Consider the following 24,510-nt stretch of genomic DNA (forward strand, 5'->3'; position numbering starts at 1 on the left):
GAAAAGATCTATTCAGGATTTTCTTTTATTTTTATTTTTTTTAGAACTGCTTTGCAGGCTATATACAGTGGATTAATTTGATCAATATTAGATTATGGTTGTGTAGTGTGTGGATCAGCAGCAAGCACATCTGTCAAAAAGCATGTTCATGTTTACTGTCAGGCTTTGAGATTATGCACAGCTGAATTCAAAACAACCCCCAGCAGCATTACAGGTGGAAATGGGAGAAATGCCACTAGAAATTACAGCTATGATTGCATAACTAGGTTAATTTATAGGGTCACAGTCAAGACCTTCCTTGGAAAAGGAGAGGAGAGAGAGAAAAGGCTTTTGGATGGACAGCAATACAAAAAGCAACAGAACATAAAGTAGCCAAATTAAACTTTGGTCCAACTGTACCATTTCAAGAAATACCACCTTGGATACCTGCTGATGTCTCAGTAGATTTTACATTGTTAGGAAATAAGAGTAAGAAAAGGGAGTTTATTTTGAATTCACATGCCGTACAGACATACATTAATAGTCACTGCAGTTTTTCCAGATCTACACACATGCATCAAAGAGTTTATTTAATAAAACAGCAGTAGCATTTATTGTTTCAGAGTTTCAGTGGATAGAGGACACAATACCACTGAGAGCAATCATTTTATTTAGACTCAAGTTCTTCACTAGCCTATTAACAGAACATTCATTTAGACAGCAGATCAGACATTTTGATAAATGTACAAAAAAGTGTTTAGCTTCAGTAAGACAGAAATCAAGAACATTATGAAACAGAGAGTGACTGAAAGGTGGCAAAAGCAATGGGTGGAAAAGAGTAAAGGACGATGGTTTTACAGAGTTCAAGGAAAGTGGGAGACATGAGGTGTGCAGCAAGGAACATGAGAGATGAAACAATAATATCAAGACTTGGTCATGGTTTGTTTTTAATTTAGTAGTTTCCAGAGGTAGAGTAGCCAAAAACTGTCAAAAACTATCAAAATAACTACTTGAGTAAGAGTATTGAAGTATTTACTAAAAAAAACTTGAGTAGTGAGTAACTTAGTGATTAAAAATAAAAATATAACCTGCTCAATGTATCAAATGTGAAAAATGTGTAAAAATAACAATAATTTGAAAATTATTTATCAGTCTGAGTTTCCACTGGTTGTCCTCAGTTCATGGCATGATGAGAGATATTTTGCAGCATTTATTTGACATTTGGGCATTTCTCCCAGTAAATAGGGGTGTTTCTGTGTGTCTGATATGAATTTGAATTCGGGGTATATTTGGGAAATGCAAAGCGTTTTTGTCTTAGTGTTTTATATTTAGGGCATGAGGTTAGAAAGTGCAGCACTGTCTCTACCTGTCCTGTCCTGCCACAGGGTCTCACTAACTAATGCCACAGATCGGCCATCAGCTCTGTGTCCCAGTTGGCGGCCTGGCCCACATGGTTACCTGTCGGTGGCCCGGCTGCAGCAATCCGCTATTTTGATTTCTCAGACAGACAACACAATCTTTAATAAATGGCAGTTTTGTGTAGATTATTGAAGAAATAATTCTGAAAATGTAAAGCAGTTGTAGATTCTTTACTCTTTACAGTTCTTTAAAATGTTTTTTGAAAGGAAAGAAGGAAATTGCAATGGCTATTTCTGCTCTCACACATTTCTTAAATTCATCAATTCATCTTCTGATTTACGAAATCTGTTCTCTTCTATTACTTGGCCTGTACATTTTCTCATTGGATCTTACATCAACAAACGTGTTACAAGACAAGTCAAGTTTCCTCTTTTTAGAAATGTCTTGGTCTCATTCTTCCCATCTGATTTGAAGTTGTTGCAGATCACATAAGATCTGCACTGTAGAACGGATTCACTGCCTAAAGAAGTACCAGGTTTGTAAAATGACCCAGTTGACCTATGAATTCTAAGATTAAAAAAAATTCTAATACATATTTAGTACTTTTAAATCTATTTTATATACATCTGCGCATGCTGTTTATAGTATGTTTGATGCCATGCACTCGCATCAACAAGTGGCAAAGAGGGGGTACAGTGGTGTACTGGCCTTTCATCTCACTGTTTAACTTTGTCGCAGCTGCCTCTGAAGCCTGGGGCACTCTGCCCGGATTGCAAAGTGTTGGAGGGGCGTCTTTGAGAAGAGGAGTCGAAGCGATAAGGTCCAGGGTTTTGGAGACACTCTTGCTGGGTGAAGTTTTGCAGTACAACCGCCTCCTTTTGCTGCTGTCCAAACTTGTGGGTTTGGTTGAGGGGCTTAGCAGGCGCTCCGGCCTCTCCTCTGGACCAATCATGAGCTCAACAGTGGCTCCTCTACACACCTGAGGATGATTCCACAATTCAACCATGCAGAATATAAAACCTGGCTCTGCACTTTGTTCTTTGCCAGAGCATCTATTTACTATATTGGTACTCTCGCCTTGCATCATGTTACCTGACTTTGTGCCTGATCTCTGCCTTTTTTGCTTGTGCATCATGTTTTGGTCTGAGAGAGGAGAAATTCAGCCTTGCTCAGTGTTTTTGCCCATGGGAATCCCTCATTTGCACATTTTTGTGAAGTGTTAATAAATAAATCTACCGTGATTTCTCTTTTTCCTGTCTCTGTGTCTACAATGGGGTCCTCAAGATAACTAAACATAACAGTTTGCACATTTACACAACCCCTCTCTGTGGTTAAAATCAGAAGTGTAGAGTTGCAAAAGCCTTTTTGTGACTTCTCCAAATTGTGGGCAGAGTTGCAATATGAGTTTAGTTTACACATAGATAGTCTTGCAAAGCCTGGCGAAAACAGGAACAATGACAATGCAAATACACACTTACTGCTTTGCATTAAGATTTTGCTTTAAGTAATGATAAGATGTTATTTGTAAATTTGGTAACATGAAATGTTTTGACATTGTCTGAGACTGACTTAATGACAGCATAAACATAATAGGTATGGTCATCACAAAACTTCACAATTTATTAATTTTCAGCTTTAATCTCACATAGGGACTATATTTGACACATGCTTTGTCATTTAAAAAACATTTAAACATATATGCTGTTAGCTAATAAACTGTGCAGTGACAATAATCAAGAACAAAATAAATACAAAAAACAATATGCAATATTTTTTTATACATTAACAAACAACAAAGAAGTAAAACAATGAACATTACAAATGTGTGATAGAAAGGAAATTAAATTACCATGTGAAATGTATAATGTACCTTCTAATCAGGTGTTTGTATAGAAATATAAGGAATGTAACAGGACAACAAGCTCAACAAAAAAACAGATATTTACAGATCCATACATACACAGGAACATACACTCACCTAAAGGATTATTAGGAACACCATACTAATACTGTGTTTGACCCCCTTTCGCCTTCAGAACTGCCTTCATTCTACGTGGCATTGATTCAACAAGGTGCTGAAAGCATTCTTTAGAAATGTTGGCCCATATTGATGGATAGCATCTTGCAGTTGATGAAGATTTGTGGGATGCACATCCAGGGCACGAAGCTCCCGTTCCACCACATCCCAAAGATGCTCTATTGGGTTGAGATCTGGTGACTGTGGGGGCCATTTTAGTACAGTGAACTCATTGTCATGTTCAAGAAACCAGTTTGAAATGATTGGAGCTTTGTGACATGGTGCATTATCCTGCTGGAAGTAGCCATCAGAGGATGGGTACATGGTGGCCATAAAGGGATGGACATGGTCAGAAACAATGCTCAGGTAGGCCGTGGCATTTAAACCATGCCCAATTGGCACTAAGGGGCCTAAAGTGTGCCAAGAAAACATCCCCCACACCATTACACCACCACCAGCAGCCTGCACAGTGGTAACAAGGCATGATGGATCCATGTTCTCATTCTGTTTACGCCAAATTCTGACTCTACCATCTGAATGTCTCAACAGAAATCGAGACTCATCAGACCAGGCAACATTTTTCCAGTCTTCAACTGTCCAATTTTGGTGAGCTCTTGCAACCTATTTGTAGTGGAGATGAGTGGTACCCGGTGGGGTCTTCTGCTGTTGTAGCCCATCCGCCTCAAGGTTGTGCGTGTTGTGGCTTCACAAATGCTTTGCTGCATACCGCGGTTGTAACGAGTGGTTATTTCAGTCAAAGTTGCTCTTCTATCAGCTTGAATCAGTCGGCCCATTCTCCTCTGACCTCTAGCATCAACAAGGCATTTTCGCCCACAGGACTGCCGCATACTGGATGTTTTTCCCTTTTCACACCATTCTTTGTAAACCCTAGAAATGGTTGTGTGTGAAAATCCCAGTAACTGAGCAGATTGTGAAATACTCAGACCGGCCCGTCTGGCACCAACAACCATGCCAGGCTCAAAATTGCTTAAATCACCTTTCTTTCCCATTCTGACATTCAGTTTGGAGTTCAGGAGATTGTCTTGACCAGGATCACACCCCTAAATGCATTGAAGCAACTGCCATGTGATTGGTTGATTAGATAATTGCATTAATGAGAAATTGAACAGGTGTTCCTAATAATCCTTTAGGTGAGTGTAAACTAAAAACAACATTTACATACAGCATGAGAATAGTGCATTGGAGCATAATGCAAAGAATGCTGGTTTTGTGCAAGTCTTTTTATGTACATAAAGTTGGTGGATATGTATACAATATACTGTACGTTGCTGCTGGTTGTTTTTCAGACAATGTGTTTGCAAAGCTCCAAGTGAAACCACGTGCTGAAAATATTGAGCTTGTGTGAGTGAGAGCACCAGCAAAACAAGGCTGCAATGTAATACTACCCATCAATGTACAGATGTGGACAAAATTGTTGGTACCCTAAAGAAAGAAAAACCCACAATGGTCCCTGAAATAACTTGAAACTGACAAAAGTAATAATAACTACAAATTACTTCAAGTGTGCTGCCCAGTGTCAGGAAGCTTGGTCTCAGGGACAGGTCAGGGGTCCTCCAAAATGATTCTATATAATAAAACACACAACAAAAACACCCAAGAATGTCTACGAGCAAAACATTGGACTATTCTGAAGTGGCCTTCTATGAGCCCTGATCTGAATCCTATTGAACATCTGTGGAAAGAGCTGAAACGTGCAGTCTGGAGAAGGCATCCTTCCAACCTGAAACAGCTGCAGTTTGCTTATGAGGAAAGGGCCAGAATACCTGTTGACAAGTGAAGAAGTCTCATTGAGAGTTACAGAAATCACGTTATATAAGTTCAGGGTACCATCATTTTTGTCCAGGTCAGTTTCATTAGTTTGTTTTTTTAAGTGATTCTGTTGAACCACAATTCAAAAGCACTGTCTGATTTTCATCAGTTAATTTTCAGTTAATTTGTATTTATTATACCTTTTGTCAGTTTCAAGTTATTTCAGGGGCCATTGTGAGTTTTTCTTTCTTTAACGGAAGGGTACCAACAATTTTGTCCACGTCTGTCCAGTGCTTGTTTTTGCCACTGTCACAAAAGTTATGAACATTATGGAATCCCTACAGAGATAGAACTTTTTTTTAACCTAACAGAAACAGCTGCAAAAGCCAGCGTACTGCACTGACACAAACAAAAACTCACAGAATATGGGAATTTCTGATGTGCTGCTGCCTCGATCTTTTAGTTTATTTGTGTTATTGTGATTTTTCAGTGTTTGATGTTTTAAAGCATTAAAAACACCAAAGTCACACAGTGAACCCTGTGCACCTACTTGCAGCCTGGAGAATCATAATTGCAGCTGTATTCTATGAGTGGTACTGGTAACATATTGCAGTATTTCTATAACCCCTTATACTGAGCAAATTATTTAAGCTGGTGTTTTTTATTCACCACCCTATTAAATGAAATCTTTCTTGATGTCTCAAAGCATAATTTTCTACATATGTTTTCAGTAAAACATTATATGAGAGAAGTGGCATCAGAGGCGCATCATCAAGTAATCATCATCACCTAATAGAACCTCCTTTCCAGGTTAACTCTTTAGATAGGGTAACCAAAGGGTCTATTTTTAGTATTTAAGTTTTCTTTTGTTTAGTTTTTGTACTTTAGCTGAATTTTGAGAAAATGTGGATAAAATGATATACAAAACTTACATCATTGACGGTAAAAACATGTAGTCTGCTCCTGCCTGGGAACAGACTGGAGAAAACAAAGCCCACATCTTACACAAGTCTGTTTTAAGCAATAACTGCCGTAACAATTGAGCTGAATTTGTCAATAAGTCTTTGGTGAGCCATCTGTCATATTATGGTGAAAGGTAGCTTTCCTACTACTATATAAGTTTGAACACTTCTGTTTCCCCAGGCATTTTCTTGGTCTGCTGCTGCTGTCCTATAACCAGTCATGATCCTCCAGGCTGCTGTGCTCAGTGTCCTCTTCTGCTCTGCCCACAGTTTTACTATACAGGTAAGCATCAGAAGACATTTCTTTCCTAAACAAATATGCTTTGGTAATTTGCAAAAAGCAAAATGTGATTTTTTTTCTTTAATTTTATACTTTTTATCCATATTCATTCTTCTGTATTTTACCATTTGTGTAATTGTAATTATTACAGGCTTCTTTTGAAAGGAATGAAGAGAACTCTGGTAAGACATGGCTACTTTTCAGACAGTAACATTCACTCTTACATGATGTAGCTTATACATGAACAAACTGTTTCTATTCCGCAGGCAACACCATTGAGGATGATGATTTCAGTGTCTCCACGCTGATAGAGAGGGCCAATGTTAATGTTGGTATGTTTCTCTCTAACCTTACATAAAGATCAAAAATATGCATTAAAACATAGAAGTGATACATAATGCTGGTACCTGGAAGTATTTAACAGAGAAACTTCATTCCAAACTGAACCGTCATTGTGACTGAAATCTTGTTTCAGACCCAGATTTGACCAGCCCTTAACACAGCAGTGAAACCAAGAAAATGAGATTAAAAAGATCATCCTCATGTCATTTTGCAGGAAAGAACCTGGATGAGCCTCTAGTGATGTTTGGAGACATAGCAATACCAACCGGTCTGCAGAATGCTGATCCTTGCACATCCCGAGGCTGCCTGTGGCCTAAAGCCACCGATGGCAATGTCTATGTACCCTACCGCATCTCCAATCAGTTCTGTAAGTTAGATTTGTAAGGCAGGACTTTTACTTTGGTTCTGTGTTAGGACGTTGAAACTTCAGTTTTAAAAAGTTTCTCTGTGTGCTCCACTATACTTTGGATCTTATCTTGGAAGACTCTCCTGCCACTAAACAGATGTTTTTTATGCTGTCAAGCCCAAAGAGAAAGAGAAACCATCATCCGAGCACTGCGGTCATTTGCCGAGTCCACCTGTATCCGCTTCACCCCCTTGAATGGCCAGGAGGACTTTGTAGACATCCAGTCCCTCTCAGGGTATGGAGCTCACAATGCACATAGCAGACATGCATGCATGAATGCTCTCATAGACATTACTTACACTAACAAACACTGTGTGTTTTAGGTCAAGGGCAGCCATGTGTGATTTTTTGTTACTGATTGGTTATTTTATTTGTTGCTCTCTTTCAGGTGTTTCTCATTTATCGGGCGTCGTGGACAGGGCCAGACTGTATCTTTGAATCGCCAAGGCTGTGTTTTCCACCACATCGTCCAACACGAGCTGCTCCACGCTCTGGGCTTCAACCATGAACAGACCCGGTCCGACAGGGACGCGCACGTTCGCATCCTGCTGCAAAACGTCATTGCTGGTGGGTTACAGACATACTAACAATTATTATGTTGACTATAGATGTAACTTTAATAGTGCTTTCACTAAAACAACCAAATTTGGGTTTTACAATTTATACAACTTCCTTTTATCATTTTAAAGAACACAAGTGAAAGGTTTAAAGTACAAATAGATAAATAAGAATATGACTTGAGTTGACCTTCTCATATTATTTCAGTAGGGATATAGTAGCTCTGGATGTCTACAGAAATAGACATTTACATTTACTCATTTTATCAAAAGCGACTAATATATTGTGGAACAACATACAAGCATCATCAAGCAAATACAGCATGAGAACTACAACTGACAATACATACTAGTATGAGCACTAATAAAGACAGACGTAGTTTCCTGCATATATAGCGATTCATTTGTTTCACTTACTGTGACTGGCAAACTGTTATAAAACAGAGAAAATATAATAGAGCTGTGTGATGCCTCACAGGAATGGAGCACAATTTCAGGAAGATCCAAACAAGGAACCTTGGCACTCCCTATGACTACAACTCTGTCATGCACTATGGAAGGTAACGTCTCAGTTCACTCACTGAGCGGTATGATATATAACGACAATATAATGTTGATAGTGCATAAGATATATAACACAACTAACCATTTTTAAAGGAGGCATTCACATTTGTTCAAGTCTGTGTTAAAACAACACTCACATGTGTACGTTGAAAGAGTTACTGGATGCTGTAGTCATGCTTTGTCTTCATACTGGCCATGAAGAGAACCCTCAGATCAGCTTTTTTTAAATGCATTTTTGCAAATAAGAAGGGCTGTAAATTAGGGTTGAGTGATTGGACAGATATATTGAAGATTGGCGATTCCGTTCCAGTCCAATTTTAACATTAACATTTTGTTAATTTAGTGGTATGCCTACAAAGAGAGTGTGTTACATATGAGGCATACCACCCAACACTACAGTGAACTCTGTGCCTACTGACAACATTTTAAGTTAAAAGTTAAAGTTAAAGTTTTACACATAATCTCTTACTACTTCACTGCTACATGTTTAATATTCACTCCCCTTTTAGTTCTGTCCTGCTTTCCATCTACCAAGAGGGGAATATCTGGCTCTTTAACTGCAAAACGCTCCACCATGTTCCCTAGCTAGTTGCTAACTGTCTCTGCTGTTTCCTGCTGAGCAATAGAGAAAGTTAGCAACTATTCTGTATACAGTCAGGTATTTCACTCAGGAGTTGGTAGAGAACAAAATAGAGCTAAAAGACGGTGAATATTGGAATTACATTCACCAGGTGACAAAAACACGACTCCACATCAATATCACCAGTGATGTTTCTCTCTAACTTCTGGAAAAGGGCAATTGTTTGCTACCCTGTTAACCAGAACAACTTCATAAGGCGATATATGTCAGCTTAAGTGTTTTCCCCTGGTTGTTGAGTTCTTCTGCCCTCAAGTGGCCAAAAGATTCCTAACACAGCTTGTAGACATTCATCAGCTTTCAGTGGTGATTTAGCTCTGTGGAAATGAACTTGTGGTTCTTGTTGAACATGAAAAAAAATGGTGGCAGCTGTACAGTTTAAACCTCTCATCACTACTTTGTATTTGCACCATAGGTTTGCCTTCTCTAGGAACAGGGAGCCAACCATCGTGCCCATTCCTGACAACAATGTACCCATTGGCAGGGCCAACCAGATGAGTCCTGTTGACATCCTTCGGGTGAACCGCCTTTATAGCTGTAGTACGTACCTTTTAAACATTTAGCCTAGTACCTACACAACAAAATGACTTCCTGCTTTCTATATATCTACAGTATATTTTACCTACATTTTCACCTATCTTAATACCTACCTACCTGGCTACCCACTAGCTTACCCACCTACCAACAGTACTCTCTGAGAATTTACTTTCTTTCTACTGACAAACAGGACAGACTTGTGAACACTCACATAGAATGATTATGTATGTGCATGTACATTGTAACACTACTAGTAAGAATTCAAGCAGCTTTTACACATGTTGTGTCTTTTTGAATTTATTTCAGATTCAACTGCTTCCAGACATCGCCTTTTTCTGCAAAGAAACCAGTTCCCCTACAATTAAAGTAAGTGGGTTGTGGGTTTGGATGTTTTTTTTCTAAATTGCTATGTGCACACTGTGATCTTAGTAAGATGATGATATTTAGTTGAACCTAACTGGATATTCTGTCTTCAGTTTCCATAGTTTGTGCATGTCCATGTGTGTATTTGTGTGCACATGTACACATTATCAGCCAATATTTTTAATTCCCTTGTTTTACAACAGGAAGTCAAGAGGAAATGAGGCAGATTGATATCTGCAAGCAAAACAGAACTCTTGTGCTTAATACGTGTGCTGTAAAGAAATTCTGAATTTGATTAAAGTAGCTTTTGTGTTTTCCTAAAGAGAAATAAATTGTCTAATGACATAATGACAAGTTTACACTTACATGTATAATTGCTTGTGAAACTGATTAATACTAATAATAAATAAAATGTATCTTGACCTCAACTCAGCCTGTTTGTGTTTCTACTAGCCCTGTATATTTTGGCCTGAAAGATTATTAAGTTGTCCCAGCATTTACTATAACAAAAGTGAACTTGCAGTTCTTTCTTATGGAAATACAGAGTAAACATTCCTCCAGAAGCCAAACTCGGTGTAAACCCAAGCAGGTGGTCGGCAATATTCATATTTTCTGTCATTCTCATGTTGGCCTTCATGAACAAAGCCCAGTGACGCTGCTTGATGAACATACACAGGTGATCAAACGCAGCACATGCAGTAGTAGATAAGCCTGTTTTCTAGTCTTGCTCTGAATGCCACACTCAGCACATACAGTAAGTCTACTCACACACACACACCTCCTATTTTATTCTGCAAAGATATAGGAAGGAAAAAATAACAAATACTCCCTTTTATCCAGTCTCATACAATACCTTTAATAAATAATGCGTTTGTGAAAAGATGAGTTAATTTGACGTTATAGCAATTTGAAGTAATTTTATTATAGACTGTCTTAGTTTGTGAAGTGCTCCTCTTTTAGTATTTAAGGTGAAAAAGAATGACAAAGCGTTCAATTCATTACACTGCCCAGGTGTTGCTTTTATTTTGTATACCTGTGTGTGTGTGTATGTGTGTGTGTGTGTGTGTGTGTGTGTGTGGCGTCATACTCATGGTTCATAAAGTAAATAAATACGATCTAATTTATAATTGATGAATGAATAAAACAGCTGAGGTCAACTGAATAATTAATGTAACTTAGCACACATCAAATTGAGGATATTGTCTTCCCTCTGCACTGACTATGGTCCAAACATCAATCTCCAGGGCTGAGAAATTAAGCCAACACTTAATTATCAAAACCTGCAGTTCATTAAATGGCCACTTGAGGCTGGCTCCAAAAACGAGTCAATCTGTATACCCCCATGTTAAAAATGCCCAATTTTACAGCAGCAATAAAAATGTATCAACCCATGGAGGTCTGGATTTGGAGTCACACTCCAAATCAAAGTGAAAAACCACACTACAGGCCGATCCAACTTTGATGTAATGTCCTTAAAACAAGTCAAAATGAGGCTCAGTAGTGTGTGTGCCCTGCCCTCTTTAGTTTCACTTTTTGTTGTTTGTTGCCACTTTCATGGACTTGGATTTTTCAATTTTTCATTTATTATCCCAAATAAATCGCGTTTTGGACAGCCTAAAGGTGCTCAAAAGCTCACAAAATTTTACACAAAATTCAAACATGGTGGAAATTTATGTGTCATATGGTTGTCGCGCATTGGCTTGGCAAAATGGCACCTTCTAAAAAGCAGTCTCTGATGCCCTAAATCCAAAAGGAAGCCGTCCATTTTCAATTTATTGGTCATTTTTTAGCGTTTTACAGGGTCCGTTCTTTAACAAATTCCCCTATAGAGAATTGATCTTGTCAACTCCAAAATTTTGCTGTGCAATCTGAAAGCAGTGAAAATTAAAAGTTGTGCTATCTCTGTGTTTTTTTAAAGGACGTGTCCGTGGCATGGTGCGGAACGATGATTTGCCATGAAACAGGAAGTTGTTCCCCAAATCTGTGCCAAATTTTATACAGTGTTGGTGACAGGAAGTCTTAAGTTTTATGCTGTGATGTACATTGACAATGTTATGAATCTTGGGAGTTTTCGCTTTACGGCGTATCCGTATCCGTGTTGAAGTTTGATGTTTTGCCAGAAAACAGGATATCATTGTAACTTCATATTACATGCTCAAATCTGTACCATATTTCACATGTTTGATAAGGATGATGCCCTGAACACATTTACAGGCCAAAATTCACTCATAATCATAGCGCCATCTACTGGCAACTAGGGGTGTGGATCTTCACTGGTCTCACGATTTGATTCAAAAATGATGATCAGGTCAACGATTCGATTACTCGATGCATCACGGTGCGTCACCTCAAGGGTGGGAATTTCTTGGCACCTCATACAATTATGAGGCTACGATGCGACTGTAAAACGAATAGGATAAAGATGAATTTTTCTCACTGTTTGACTATTTGGTACTTTTACAGCAAAGTATTTGCAACCATCCAAAGTAGTAGGTAGTAATGAAATGCGGCTTTTTAATGTTACTTAATGTAAATGTAGCTAACATTGCATAGCATTATTACATTATTACAGCGTTATTACTGACCTCTGCTGTGGCTATTTTTATTTATGAGGCTGCTGTTAGTATAGAGTCAGATGGGGGTTGAACTACACACTTTACAATGACTTTACAACTCACTCAATAGCTGCCTGTCTGTGCTAAACAGGAAAAACCACACATCTCCGTTGTGTGCACCGCACAGACGGTCCGGAACATTACGTTATCAGTTAACCTAATAATTGATTATTGACATTTGTTAATCGAATCGAGTCCAAGTGTGCATCGCGATGCATCTCAAAATCAGTTATTTTCCACACCCCTACTGGCAACAGGAAGTGACCCTTTAAAGCAACAGCCCGTATGCAATGTTTGACCTAGATGAACAAAATTTCTGTGGCAAAATGCATCATCCCAAGACACACAAAAAGCCTCTTGGAGCTATGCCCTAAATTACACAGAAAGTAAGGCATCCAAAGCACATGATAATTCAGAGCAGCGTCGACGACCTCCAGGAACTGCCCCTCAGCCTCAGCCGCAACAGGCCTCAAAGCGCGTCCAGGAGCGGGGGCCTGTCCATTTCTGCTTAAAGCTTTAATTTATTTATTTTTGTTTGTTCACCTACAATGGCCTCAGTATACCATCGTACATGATTGTAGACCTAAATCACACTTTTTTGCAACCCTGTGTTAAATTAATTCAGTCCATGAAAATGGAAAGTGAGATATGACAAACAAATCAGATATGACTGTAACTTCTTTCCATTAATTCTTTGTGTTATATAGTATGATGGTAAATGCAACAGGTGTCCTTTTTCCCATCTAGAGTGATATGGAAGTTTTTCTGGCTGAACCACATGTGACTGATAAGCCTGTGAGTTTACTGATTCTTTGGGTTTCTCAGAACCCAGATAATCCATATTTGGGCTTACTGACACAGTTGAACATATATAAAAGCCTGGAGTGAAACCTCAGCTGCACAAGTCCACACAGAGGATCCAAGGTGAGTTCAGCTGCAATGTCTGCAGAAGTGTGTACTTTCTTTCGCTGTGTGAAGATTTAGCTGTCTCTTTTTTCTTGTTTGTTTGTTTTTCGGTTCCAGCACTGTATTTTTCCTCTGAGTGGAAGCTGTAGCTGATTCTTGTTCTGTGTCCTGCAGGTCTGCTAAGATGGCTCGCATGTTCAGGTTCTCAGCTCTGGCTCTGCTGCTACTGTCTGCCTGTTGTTGGGCCGACAATGAGGTAGGATCATAGCATAACAGTCAACAATGATAGCATAGTGTGATATCTGGTCATTTGTCGTGTTGCATCATGCACAACATGCATATTTTACCTCGACTGTCACAGTCACAAACTGAGAATGACTTCTCTCATATGAAGCCTGTCATCTTCTCCACATCCTCAAATATTCTGTTAGGAGATTTATTTGAATATTTATTCAAAGTTCACAGTTGAGTTTTTTCAGCACCATTTTCACTATTTTGGCACAGTTTTAAGGACTATATGATCATTTCTCATAGAGGATGATTTGACCATTTGGGTGATAAGGTTGACTTTATCTGCAAACATGAAGTTGTATGATGCTGATTAACCAGATTTGTAACTAGATTTGTTTTAATGCAATGAGTCCACTTTACGACAGTATTTGAATATTTGGCTGAAAATGCTGTCAACATTTAGCTGTAATCTCAAGTCATGGTGTTCTATTTCTAATCTTTGTTTTTTCTCCCCTAATGCCACTCTGAACCTGCAGGCAGGTATGTAATCTACTGTATTGATCAGACCCATTGTATTGGCGTGCACAGTATTGTGACTGGTGCCTTTTCATACAAAGTTAAATTGTGTTGTTGTTGATGTCACTAAGCAGAGGACATTGCAGAGGAGGACTCAGGGGAGCTTTCTGTCTCTGAACTTCTGGAGAGAGCCAACAGTAATCTGAGTGAGTCACCATGTTCCTCATGACGGCCTGATGTGTTTCAACTCATTTTCTTCTTCTATTATTGGCAGTGTCTGTGTGATGTGTTTCAGTCCGTTCTGCTGATGATCCCAACCTGATTGAAGGAGACATCGCCATTGACAGCTCGGCCGAGAAAAACGCCGACCCCTGCACCAGCCAAGGCTGCATGTGGGGCAAGTGGACTGATGGGAAAGTCTACGTTCCTTATTACATCACCAATCACTTCTGTAAGTGTCAGACAAATATGCTCTGCCTTTATACGGTAGGTTTGCATGTTTGATGCAGAGTGTTGTAGCAGCAACTTTGACAAAAGGTTAGAGAGTGAGACTGAGCAGAGATCTAACTGCCTGTAGGAAAGCAAAATTCAAGAAGCGATCTCATAGTTCTTTCTTTCATTGCTCTTACACACAAATGAGCTACTTTTAATAAGAAGGGCAGACCAAAGGCTTTTTCTCATCCTTCTCAAATTCAACTCAGGAGAAACAACCATGTACAATCTCATTTATGTCTTACTTAGATCTCTAAATTATCTTGAATACGTCTAATTTAAGTCTCCTGAACATGGGACCATGAGAGCAGAGAAAGCTCAAAGAAAACTCCTGGGATCTCATGATTCTTCTCTAATATGTCTGTTTTTTCATAGTGACCTGAGGAGCGAATAACTCATCTGTGTCTTACTCTGATAAAAAGATGAAATCTCTACATTATCTTAAATAAATGTCATTTAAATCTCCAGAATGTGGATCAGAAAAAAGCTCCAAAATATGTCTCAGTTTGTCTTAGTTAAGTCAATTGGGGGTACTTGTACTTATATATTTTCTTTTTAGGGGTCTTTATACTTTTAATCCCCTGAATTTCATATCCTGTATTATACTTATTGTATTTATTACTGTTTATCTGAACCCTGTAGTTACAAGTTACAGAGAAGAAGAATAAAATATAAAATTTAAAAAAAAAATTAAAAATGCCTTTTCAAATTTCATGTTTTACAATTTGTTAAGTTAGTCACATCCAGTTTAACTGGAACACACACCACTTTGACATGATGATGTTTAGAGATTAATTCCTTAAGGACTCAACGCAATTTCTGAGATATAATAATTTCATACAGAATGAGCACTTTTACTTTTGATACTTAAGTACATTCACCATGGAATACTTTTGTACCTTTTGCTTGAATGTGATCCACATTTTGGATACTTAAAGTACCCTTATTTTGTTTTGATCTGAGTCAGACATAAATGAGATTTTATATGGTTGTTTCTCCTGAGTTGAATTTGAGAAGTAGGAGAAAAGGCCTTTGGTCTCACCTTAGTATTAAAAGTAGCTAGTTTGTATCTAGGAGAAATGAAAGAAGCAACTATGAGATCTCTTCTTGGGTTTTGCTTTCCTATGGGCAGTCAGATAACTGGTCAGTCTCACTCTCTAACCTTTTGTGTTACAATAGCTGTCAGCTTACACAAGCTGTCACAAAAATCACCAAACGCTTCTAGTGCTTGCCAAGTAATCTATTAGTATATAAGCTATTAAATAAACCACATTATAAAACTGCCTGTAGAAGCAGTTGTTACTTTCCATTTCAAAAGAATGTTTGCAGTACACAATTGTCTGAAATATAATACAATAAAATTTAATTTCCGGGAAAGTCAAATAATGGTACTGTTTTTCTAGCTGTGATATGAGAAAAAGCTAAAAGTTGTGCTGTGTCATCCTGCCAGCCGACCGTGAGAAGGCCATCATCATCCGAGGACTGGAGTCTTTCTCCTCTTTCTCCTGCATCCGCTTCAGGCCCACCCAAAGCAATGACCGTGACTGGCTGAGCATTGAGTCCAAGAATGGGTAAGAAACTGTTAAATATAACCAGTTTGAGTTGAAAGCTTTTCTCAGACTTCCCTGTTCTTCAACTCCTCTCTGATCCTGTCCAGCTGCTACTCCATGGTTGGCCGTCGTGGTGGTAAGCAGGTGGTGTCTCTGGCCCGTCAAGGATGCCTTTACCATGGCACCGTCCAGCATGAGCTGCTCCACGCTCTGGGATTCAACCATGAACAGACCCGCTCTGACAGGGACAACCACATCAAAGTCCTGCTGCAGAATGTTGTTTCTGGTAATATAGCTTTTTATTATTCAGAATGGAATATTAGAGAAGGAAGTATACTGCAGACCAGAACGATCAAATAGAGTTGTTTTCCCTTAAAGGCTATACTGGCCTAAAATTTATTTCACCTTCAGCTAAACTCTGTGAAAAATACACTCATAACACAACTCTATAGCCCCATAAATGATACAATAGGACAATTTTGCAAAATCTCATGTTAGATTTGGTCACAGCTTTCTTTAAAAGTACATTTTTGTAACAAATTCCTTTTCAACATTATCTGCACAGTGGTAAGGTTAGGGTTTAGGGGTTATAACTTAGGGGATCCTCTTGTGTATGGTGGCTCCTTTTTCCTCCTAGTCAGCGGCGCCGGCAGAAACTTTGGGCCCCATGACAAAAAATCTAATTGGGCCCCCTCTGTGCCGCTGTTGTCACCACATAACTGTCCCATCAAAAGCTTTACATGACTCTAATTAAAGGCTTGCAAACGTCTTGTTTCTTGTAGTTCAATAGCACAATATTTATTGCTGGTGATTTGTACATGCAAGTCTGCATACAGGATGCAGTTCACTATTTGATGCAAGATTAAAAGCCACCATAAAAAATGTCCTTAAGGCAATCTTTTACAGTCTCAATGTATTTTTATATTAAAATTAACTATTTATAGATGTCATTTAACGGCCATAATTAAATCTGAATAAAACTGTATAAAACTGGATTATTTTAATATTGTCTGTAACTTCCATGCAGGCTCAAGTAATCTACAGCATCCAGTACAGACAGGAGTTGTTGTTTTTTTTTGAATGATTATTATGTGAGAAAATAATCTGTGTTTGAATTTCTGTCATTAATATCTTTTTGTTATGATAAAGAGAGAGACAGAAATCCCCACAGCCTCCCTGCACTGATTAAAAGTTGATGAAATGTAGGCTAACACTAGTCTGTAGCTAGCTAGCTTATTCACTGTGGACATTAAGCCAACAGGTTAACACCACTCACAGACTAAAGACTGCCCACCTTTCTTGGTGAAAAACTGGGTTGCAATTTGACATCCTTTCCTTTGACTTTCCTCTCTCTCTTTTCTCTTTCCTTTTTTGAAAACCATATTTTGGTTTACTAGGCAACATTGTGTTCACTGTATTTCTGGGGCATCTACTGGCTGCAGCTAAACACGTCACTGATACAGTGCGCTGAGGCAGGACCAAACATTTCATGCAGATACAGGGGGGTGGTCGGTCAGTATGGAGGTTTACTTTTTGGTCAATGGGGATTTGCAACTTCTATTGCCAAAAACAAAGAGATTATTAACTTCCATTTATTATTATATTTAAATGCTCCGTATTTGTATAGCGCCTTTCTAGTCTTTTCGACCACTCAAAGCGCTTTTACACTACATCAGCATTCACCAGTCACACACATTCATACACTGAGCCTAAGTGCTCAAACAGAAACTAACATTCACACTCACTCATACACTGGCGGCCACTCATACAATAGCCGCCAGGGGCAATTCGGGGTTCAGTATCTTGCCCAAGGACACTTCAACACGTAACCAGGGGGAGCCAGGGATTGAACCAATTTAAAACACTCAATGATGATGGTTTATATAAATATAATTTGATAATACATTTTACCTATTTTTTGGGGCCCCTGTCAGCCAGGGGCCCTTGGAATTGCCCTAACTTTCCCCCCCTATACGGCACCCCTGCTCCTAGTGGACTAAAAGATGATGAACATCACAGCCATCATAATTTTGGGAAAAAACACTGATTCTACACGAAAAGAAGCTACTTGAGTGACTGCAGTTTTCTGAAATATAAAAGCAAATGTGGAAAAAAAAGAGATGGAGCTCTTTCTCCAGCAGCTTGACTCCTTTCTGTCCAGAGTTAAAGTGAATTAAAACCAAACAAACGCTAACTTCCTTCCTGTTGTTTCTTTAGGAATGGAGCACAACTTCAGGAAGATTGCAACCCTCAACCAGGGCACTCCCTATGATTACAACTCTGTCATGCAGTACCACAGGTGACAACAGCTGCCTTCACTTCAGCTCTGCTGTGTGTAGTCATACATGTCTGTGTTTGCAGGAGTGCTGTGGTTCAGTCTAACTGCTCTGTGTCTTGTTGCAGGACTGCCTTCTCCAAGAACAACCAGCCCACCATGGTCCCTATCCCTAATCCCAACGTGTCCTTTGGCAACGCTAAGGAAATGAGCCGCAATGACATCGCCAGGCTCAACACACTCTACAAGTGCTGTGAGTGTCCACATGAGCACATTATGAATATATGATCACACACATGCATCCTCAATAGTAAGTATTCAACACTCTGCTATTACACTCAGTTTTTACCTAATCCACCTCTGTGCTGTTCACTGTTACAGAGGAAGCCTGTCCAGATGTGCTGGCAGACAGATCAGAGGGAAGACTGTCTCCTCGTGCTCACTGAACAACAGAAGCTGCAGACCTGAACTCATCAGTGCAATAGTCAATGATACAATAAAGTTGTTTTGACTGAAGCACTCGTTTTATTGACTCGTTACATCCTCAAAGTAGCATGTAGCAGTAGTATGTTTGGTACCCTGTAGACCTGAGATCGTATGTCGGCATTATTACTCAGAAATGGCAGCCAGCGCAGCTGTGTGTTTATAGGGAACAGCTGATGGAAGTAGCCTTTGCTAAATACTAGGTCCGAAGTTGTTGTTTTAAGACAGAGCCAAAGTCGGCCTCCTCTTCTCCAAAACAAACAGAACATCTGATTATTATTTATTTTTGTGTTGCTTTCTCTGTGATGGAGTTATTTTAAGAACTTGATGGCTTTATCCAGTTTTTTATTAAATGTGGAAAGAACTTTATCACATGTCTCTTCATTATACTTATACTTGTATACACAAAAAAACTGCCTTAATGGTCAAGCAAAGCCAATAGTTTTTAATTATACTTCAGTCAAATCTGATGATCATTTATAAATTTAGCTCATGGATAGTGGTTACAGATAATGATGCCTGTGCATCGTTGTGTACAGTCAGGCCTACAGCCTACGTCATCTGGTTAATTGGCCTAACCTCCGCAGGTCTTTAGACCACGGTGGAAACATACACAACAGTGGGCTGAAGGAACCTTTTAGTTCCTTAAAAAGAGATCTGGGGACTTAAAAGTCCCCGGTACTTTTAGTCAAAAAGTGGCTCTGGTGTTAACCAAATTAAAAGACCTCTTCACTCATTCTCATTCACTCTGGCACCTCAAAACAATTCATTGTGGAGGTAGATGCCTCTCTAGGGGAAGCAGTTCTGTTTCAGCATCCTGGCACGATTTATCGCCAGGCATGATGGGGACTGTTTTTTTTAACTGTTCAATCACTTAGACCAGGCTTAAGGAATGTCATACCAGACACACATTCACATCAGTATACCTCCCAGAAAGCCTCCTCCCGCTATGACACAATTCTGCCTTCAACCTGTGCAGTTTGCATCAATCTTACATTTACATTTACTCATTTGGCAGAGGCTTTTATCAAAAGCGACTTACATTTGAGGAACAACATACAAGCAACAACAGAGCATCAAATATAGCACGAGATCTACAACTGACAATACATACTAGTAAGAGCAGCAGTAAATACTAGTAAGAGATAATAGCACGAATGGCATTAATGTGGTAAATGCCTAGGGAAAGGGCACAGTGGTGTGGTGGTTAGCACTGTCGCCAGCAAGAAGGTCGTGGGTTCAAACCCCGGTTGCCCCGGCCTTTCTGTGTGGAGTTTGCATGTTCTCCCCAACTGCGTGGGTTCTCTCTGGGTGTTCTTTCCTCCCACCGTCCAAAAAAGCAGGCTAGGTTGATTGGTTACTCTAAATTGTGTGAGCGTGAGTGGTTGTTCGCCTATGTGTGGCCCGGCGATAGACTGGCGACCTGTCCAGGGTGTACCCCGCCTTGCTCCCGATGTCAGCTGGGATCCCCCGCGACCCTGTATGCAGGATAAGCGGTTGACGATGGATGGATGCCTAGGGAAAGAAGTAAGAGTTAGCAATCAATACAAGATAATTTATGGGATAGAAGAAGGTTAGGAGTTAGAGGTGTTACTTAAGGGAAGGGGATATTTTAGTTGGCTATGGAATACACTAGTGTTGATAATGTGAACGCCAATAATATTACCTATCTCTATTTAAAACAATATCAGTCCCCATAGAATGTTGTCAGTGAAAACTAAATGTCATAGTGTCCCTGTTAATGCTATATCCTTACATTCATTGACAAGATCGATATTGAAGATATTTTGGGAGAGAGAGAGAAGCAGGAGATTGGCAGTACAGCTGATTCTGTAGGTCAGTAGTGGTCTACAGGTTAGTGGTCTACAGGTCTAAGGAAATGTGGGGTGTTTTATTTTCTTCTAACAATAGGCATTTGTTGGCAGGTCTAGGCATCAAGGCAAAGCCTAAACTAAATGTCGTCATGATATTTACTATATTTGCCATATTCTGACCCCTTAAGAGGTTTCTGTCGTGGAAATTATATTCCTGGTGAGAGGCCCTTACAATCCTCACTCTGGCCATATATGGACATCTTAAGTATAGAAAATTGTCAGCACATCAACAAATGTTCTCATTTTACTGTTGAAACAAAACAGCCTTAGCTGTTCTTGTAGAACATAGACATCCTGGAGTTATGAGCAAGCAAAAAAGGTTGAAAATACACAGTTTGATCTAAACAATCAACATACTGAAAAGGAGGGACCCAGTCAGTATCTGCCAGATGCTCAGCTAGGGACAACATCTAGTGGGCGAGAGAGAGACAGTCCTGCCTATGACACCTCGGATACAGGGAATGACGCAACATCCTACCAGGGCGAACACTGCTAGGGTCATTATCAGAGCAGATACAGATGGATGACTGACAAATGGATGAGCTTTGAGCTAGAGTTTCCAGTTTAGACAACGCTAAAGTGAAAGAACCGTTTCTGTCAGTGTTATTGGGGATAAACGTGCAACATGAATCACCGAACATGAAACAAACGCCTCCTTTCTCCGCCAGTAACATGTCCAACGCCAGCCTATTTTGCCAGGCCATCTGGGAGGTAGCATGCATCTGTGCTCCCAGAGCCCTGAGAGCATCACGCTTGAGGTTAGAATAAAGTTGCTGCGTAAAGTAAATGTAATTTACCTCTCCATCCTTCAGGCAGAGTTTGGTACAGATGGCCACTCCCACATACAGTTCAGGGATGGCACGGACTTGGCGTGACAGCATGTCAGCGTTAAGCTCGTATGCAGTGTGGCAGTCTGGGAGGTCGTCTACAGTGCATTCAGTGGTACAGTCCCAGGTGTGTGAGCACACACCAGGAAAATGCCCCACCGATCAGTCATGTGAACCTTAGAATGAGTCTCACCTCGGTGAAAACATTCAAATTTGACGTCTATCGCTACTGGTACGTGGTGTTCTGAGGAGTAGGTGTAACAGTGTTTGCGGTGTCAAGGAGCGGACATTTAGCATAAGTGTCTAACAGGGCCATGTCGATTTTGTAGGTTTAAATTTGGAAACTACATGCGAGCGTTCCGCGCAGGCTGTGTAAGGCAGAGACATCTGCCTAGAGCGCAGCTTTCCAGTCATGCATGCATAGCAACTAGAATTTACAGTGGCGCCCCAGATATCTCACTTCTGTCTGGGCAAATTGCAATTTAGACAGACTAGCCTTGTGGCCATTGTGAGCTAAATGCTTTAGCATCACAATGGTATCAAGCTTGCATGCTTCATGGGAGGAACTGCAGACCATGATGTCATCGACGTACTGCAACAAAACCGAACCGTGCGGTAGATGTAAACTTTGGAGACTATCATGTAGTGCGCTGTGAAAAACCTCAGGGGATTCGCAGTATCCCATGGGACAGCGCAACCACATGTAGCTTTTCCCATTAAAGGAAAAAGCAAACCTGATTGGTGAAGCTGACTGGTACTGAAAAAAAAGAAAAGAAACTGAAAAATGTGTAGCATGTGTCATGTGTGGATTTGCCACTTCTGGTGCTCGCGGATGCACAGCTGCGTTTACTGCCTGCAGGTCTTGGACAAACCTCCATTCTGTAGGTTGACCCTCTTCCCGGACTTTCTTTACTGGAAAAATGGGTGTGAGCACAGGGGAGTCAGGGCATGGAACGATGACTCCAGCCTGTAACAATGAGTCAAAAACCGGTTTAATACCTTCATGCGCTTCCTGTTTAATTGGATATTATTTCACACAAGGATGGAAATCTGATCTTGGGCAAACTACCAGAGGGGTGGCTGTCACGGGCCCACAACTCAGCCGGCACCTCAGACAGTTCAGCCATGTCCACCTGTGTGTGCGCAACCATGGTGCGGGGAGAAACCTGTTACTGGACTTAGTTCAACAGTTCTCTTAACCAGAGCAGTGTATGTCAATACAGTCTTGTATACGTCACCCTCTTTACTGTACAGTGTTCTCGGATCCCGTTCCACCTGACCTCCTTGTTCCTCCTTGTAGTCAGTCAGCCGACTCCAAGTGTGAATCCACCTCCCCAGATCCCTCCATCTCCAATCAGCAGGCTTAGCCAATGCCACATGCGGGCAAAACTCTCCCTGGAACAACTGAGATTGAGCAGAAGAGAGAGACACAGAAACAGCAGCAGCCCCGCTTGTCCAATAAACATGCTGTAAACACAGTTTACAGTTTCTACCTTTTGACTGTCCCTGTTCCATAATTTCTCTAATTCCTCATCCTGTCCTTCAGAACAGTGTGCTGTGCAATGTAAGGAGTCTGGTTGAAATGCAGAGGCCTTGGTACAGTGTTGATTTATGAATATTCTCAGTTGTGGTACCACAGCAGACACACTAGATGGCGCCAAAGTTCACTCATAAACAAAGTTCAATGCCTCTGGACTGTATTTTACCATTTGAAGTGAAAATTTCAGTCGGGTCACTTTCAACCCCTCGGGATGTGAGGTTAAAACAATACCAAAATGAATCATGAGATCTTGTCCCATTAGGTTAATGGCACAATTCTCTGATAACAAAAATGTTTGGTTATGGCGTCATCCAGCGCACATGACAGTGGTGTCGTGTATGGTTCTGAAATAGGGAGTCCTACTGACTCTACAGTTTTGCAAAACCGCCCACTTCTCCTTGCTATCCTTGCTGCTATGTTATAAACTAACTCGGGCAGCTTCCTGAATCCCTCATTTCCATCTATGTACATTTCAAAAGTCAAACGGTCAAGTTTATCAATGTCTTTCTTAGTTTTAGTGTATGTTATTGCCATCATTATTTTGTCATAGTCTGTTGTAGTTTTAGACTCACCCATTGATGTGTGTATGGCAGGCCGGACCGTCCCCAGGGTCCGCTCCGCCTCCACTCCCTCATTTCAGTCCGATTTCACATAACCCCTTTTTTTTCCTTTTTTGCATTCATCTTGCCAATGTCTGGCTTCCCTACAGTTCCAACAAACATCTGGGTCACTGACACTTTGCTGGTCATTCTTGCAACCTCTCCCGGGGCCCCTCTTTTCCACCGGTTCGAGCGAGGCCCCCCGTTTCCTCCACGCGAGGACTCCATCTTTTGGCTTGTGATGTTGATGGAGTTAAACATAGACTGCGCGTCCACTAGCTTCTTCTGCTGCTCTCCTCTCTCTCCCTAAGCTCTCCCTCCGCGTGGCCAGCGTAGTCTAATATCGTTGAAAGTGGCGCTGTTTTCCAAAAGACGCATCTTTGTCTTACTGCTGCAGCAATTTCTAGCCTCAACCAGGTCATGAAATGCTGTATGAGATGCACTTCATATGGGAGGAATGGAACAGCCCCAATCTGGCCCCGTGTCATTCCGCTGTGACGATCGAAGGCAACTGTCAGACGGGCTAGGTAAGCCTGACAGGTCTCCGTCGGCTCCTGCATCACCGAGGTGATAATTGGCAGATCCATCCGCATTAGAAAAGCAGCCTTGCAGGCGACTATTAATCCAGTGACAGCGTCTCTGTAATCAACATCATCCGCATGGCTGTAAACCACCTCTACCAGCCGACACGCCTGCACGGCTGGCGTGAAGTAGGACGCGATCTTGTAATAGTCCATCTTGAGCATTTTGCTCATCATGCGCTTTAGCTCTGTCATTGTGGGCTGATACTCTCTGACAAACTGATCCATTTGTTTGTCAAAATTTTCGA

General features: G+C 40.4%; 1 protein-coding gene across 1 annotated transcript; it reads left to right on the top strand.

The window, feature by feature from the left end:
* Positions 1-6,221: 6,221 nt before the first annotated feature.
* Positions 6,222-22,909, top strand: LOC119889900. Its single transcript, XM_038700813.1, has 19 exons — positions 6,222-6,370; positions 6,519-6,549; positions 6,634-6,699; positions 6,924-7,076; positions 7,233-7,350; positions 7,504-7,682; positions 8,151-8,232; positions 9,289-9,413; positions 9,717-9,772; positions 13,257-13,312; positions 13,469-13,550; positions 14,062-14,065; positions 14,173-14,247; positions 14,337-14,492; positions 15,984-16,104; positions 16,191-16,369; positions 18,301-18,382; positions 18,487-18,611; positions 22,797-22,909. Exons 1-19 carry the CDS (start codon positions 6,308-6,310, stop codon positions 22,907-22,909), a joined length of 1,866 nt encoding a protein of 621 aa, XP_038556741.1. The 5' UTR covers positions 6,222-6,307.
* The last annotated feature ends 1,601 nt before the right edge of the window (positions 22,910-24,510 follow it).

The sequence above is a fragment of the Micropterus salmoides genome, unplaced genomic scaffold (assembly GCF_014851395.1).
Source record: "Micropterus salmoides isolate LMB-PRFRI ecotype aquatic unplaced genomic scaffold, ASM1485139v1 Ms_hic_scaffold_6, whole genome shotgun sequence".
Taxonomy (NCBI): Eukaryota; Metazoa; Chordata; class Actinopteri; order Centrarchiformes; family Centrarchidae; genus Micropterus; species Micropterus salmoides.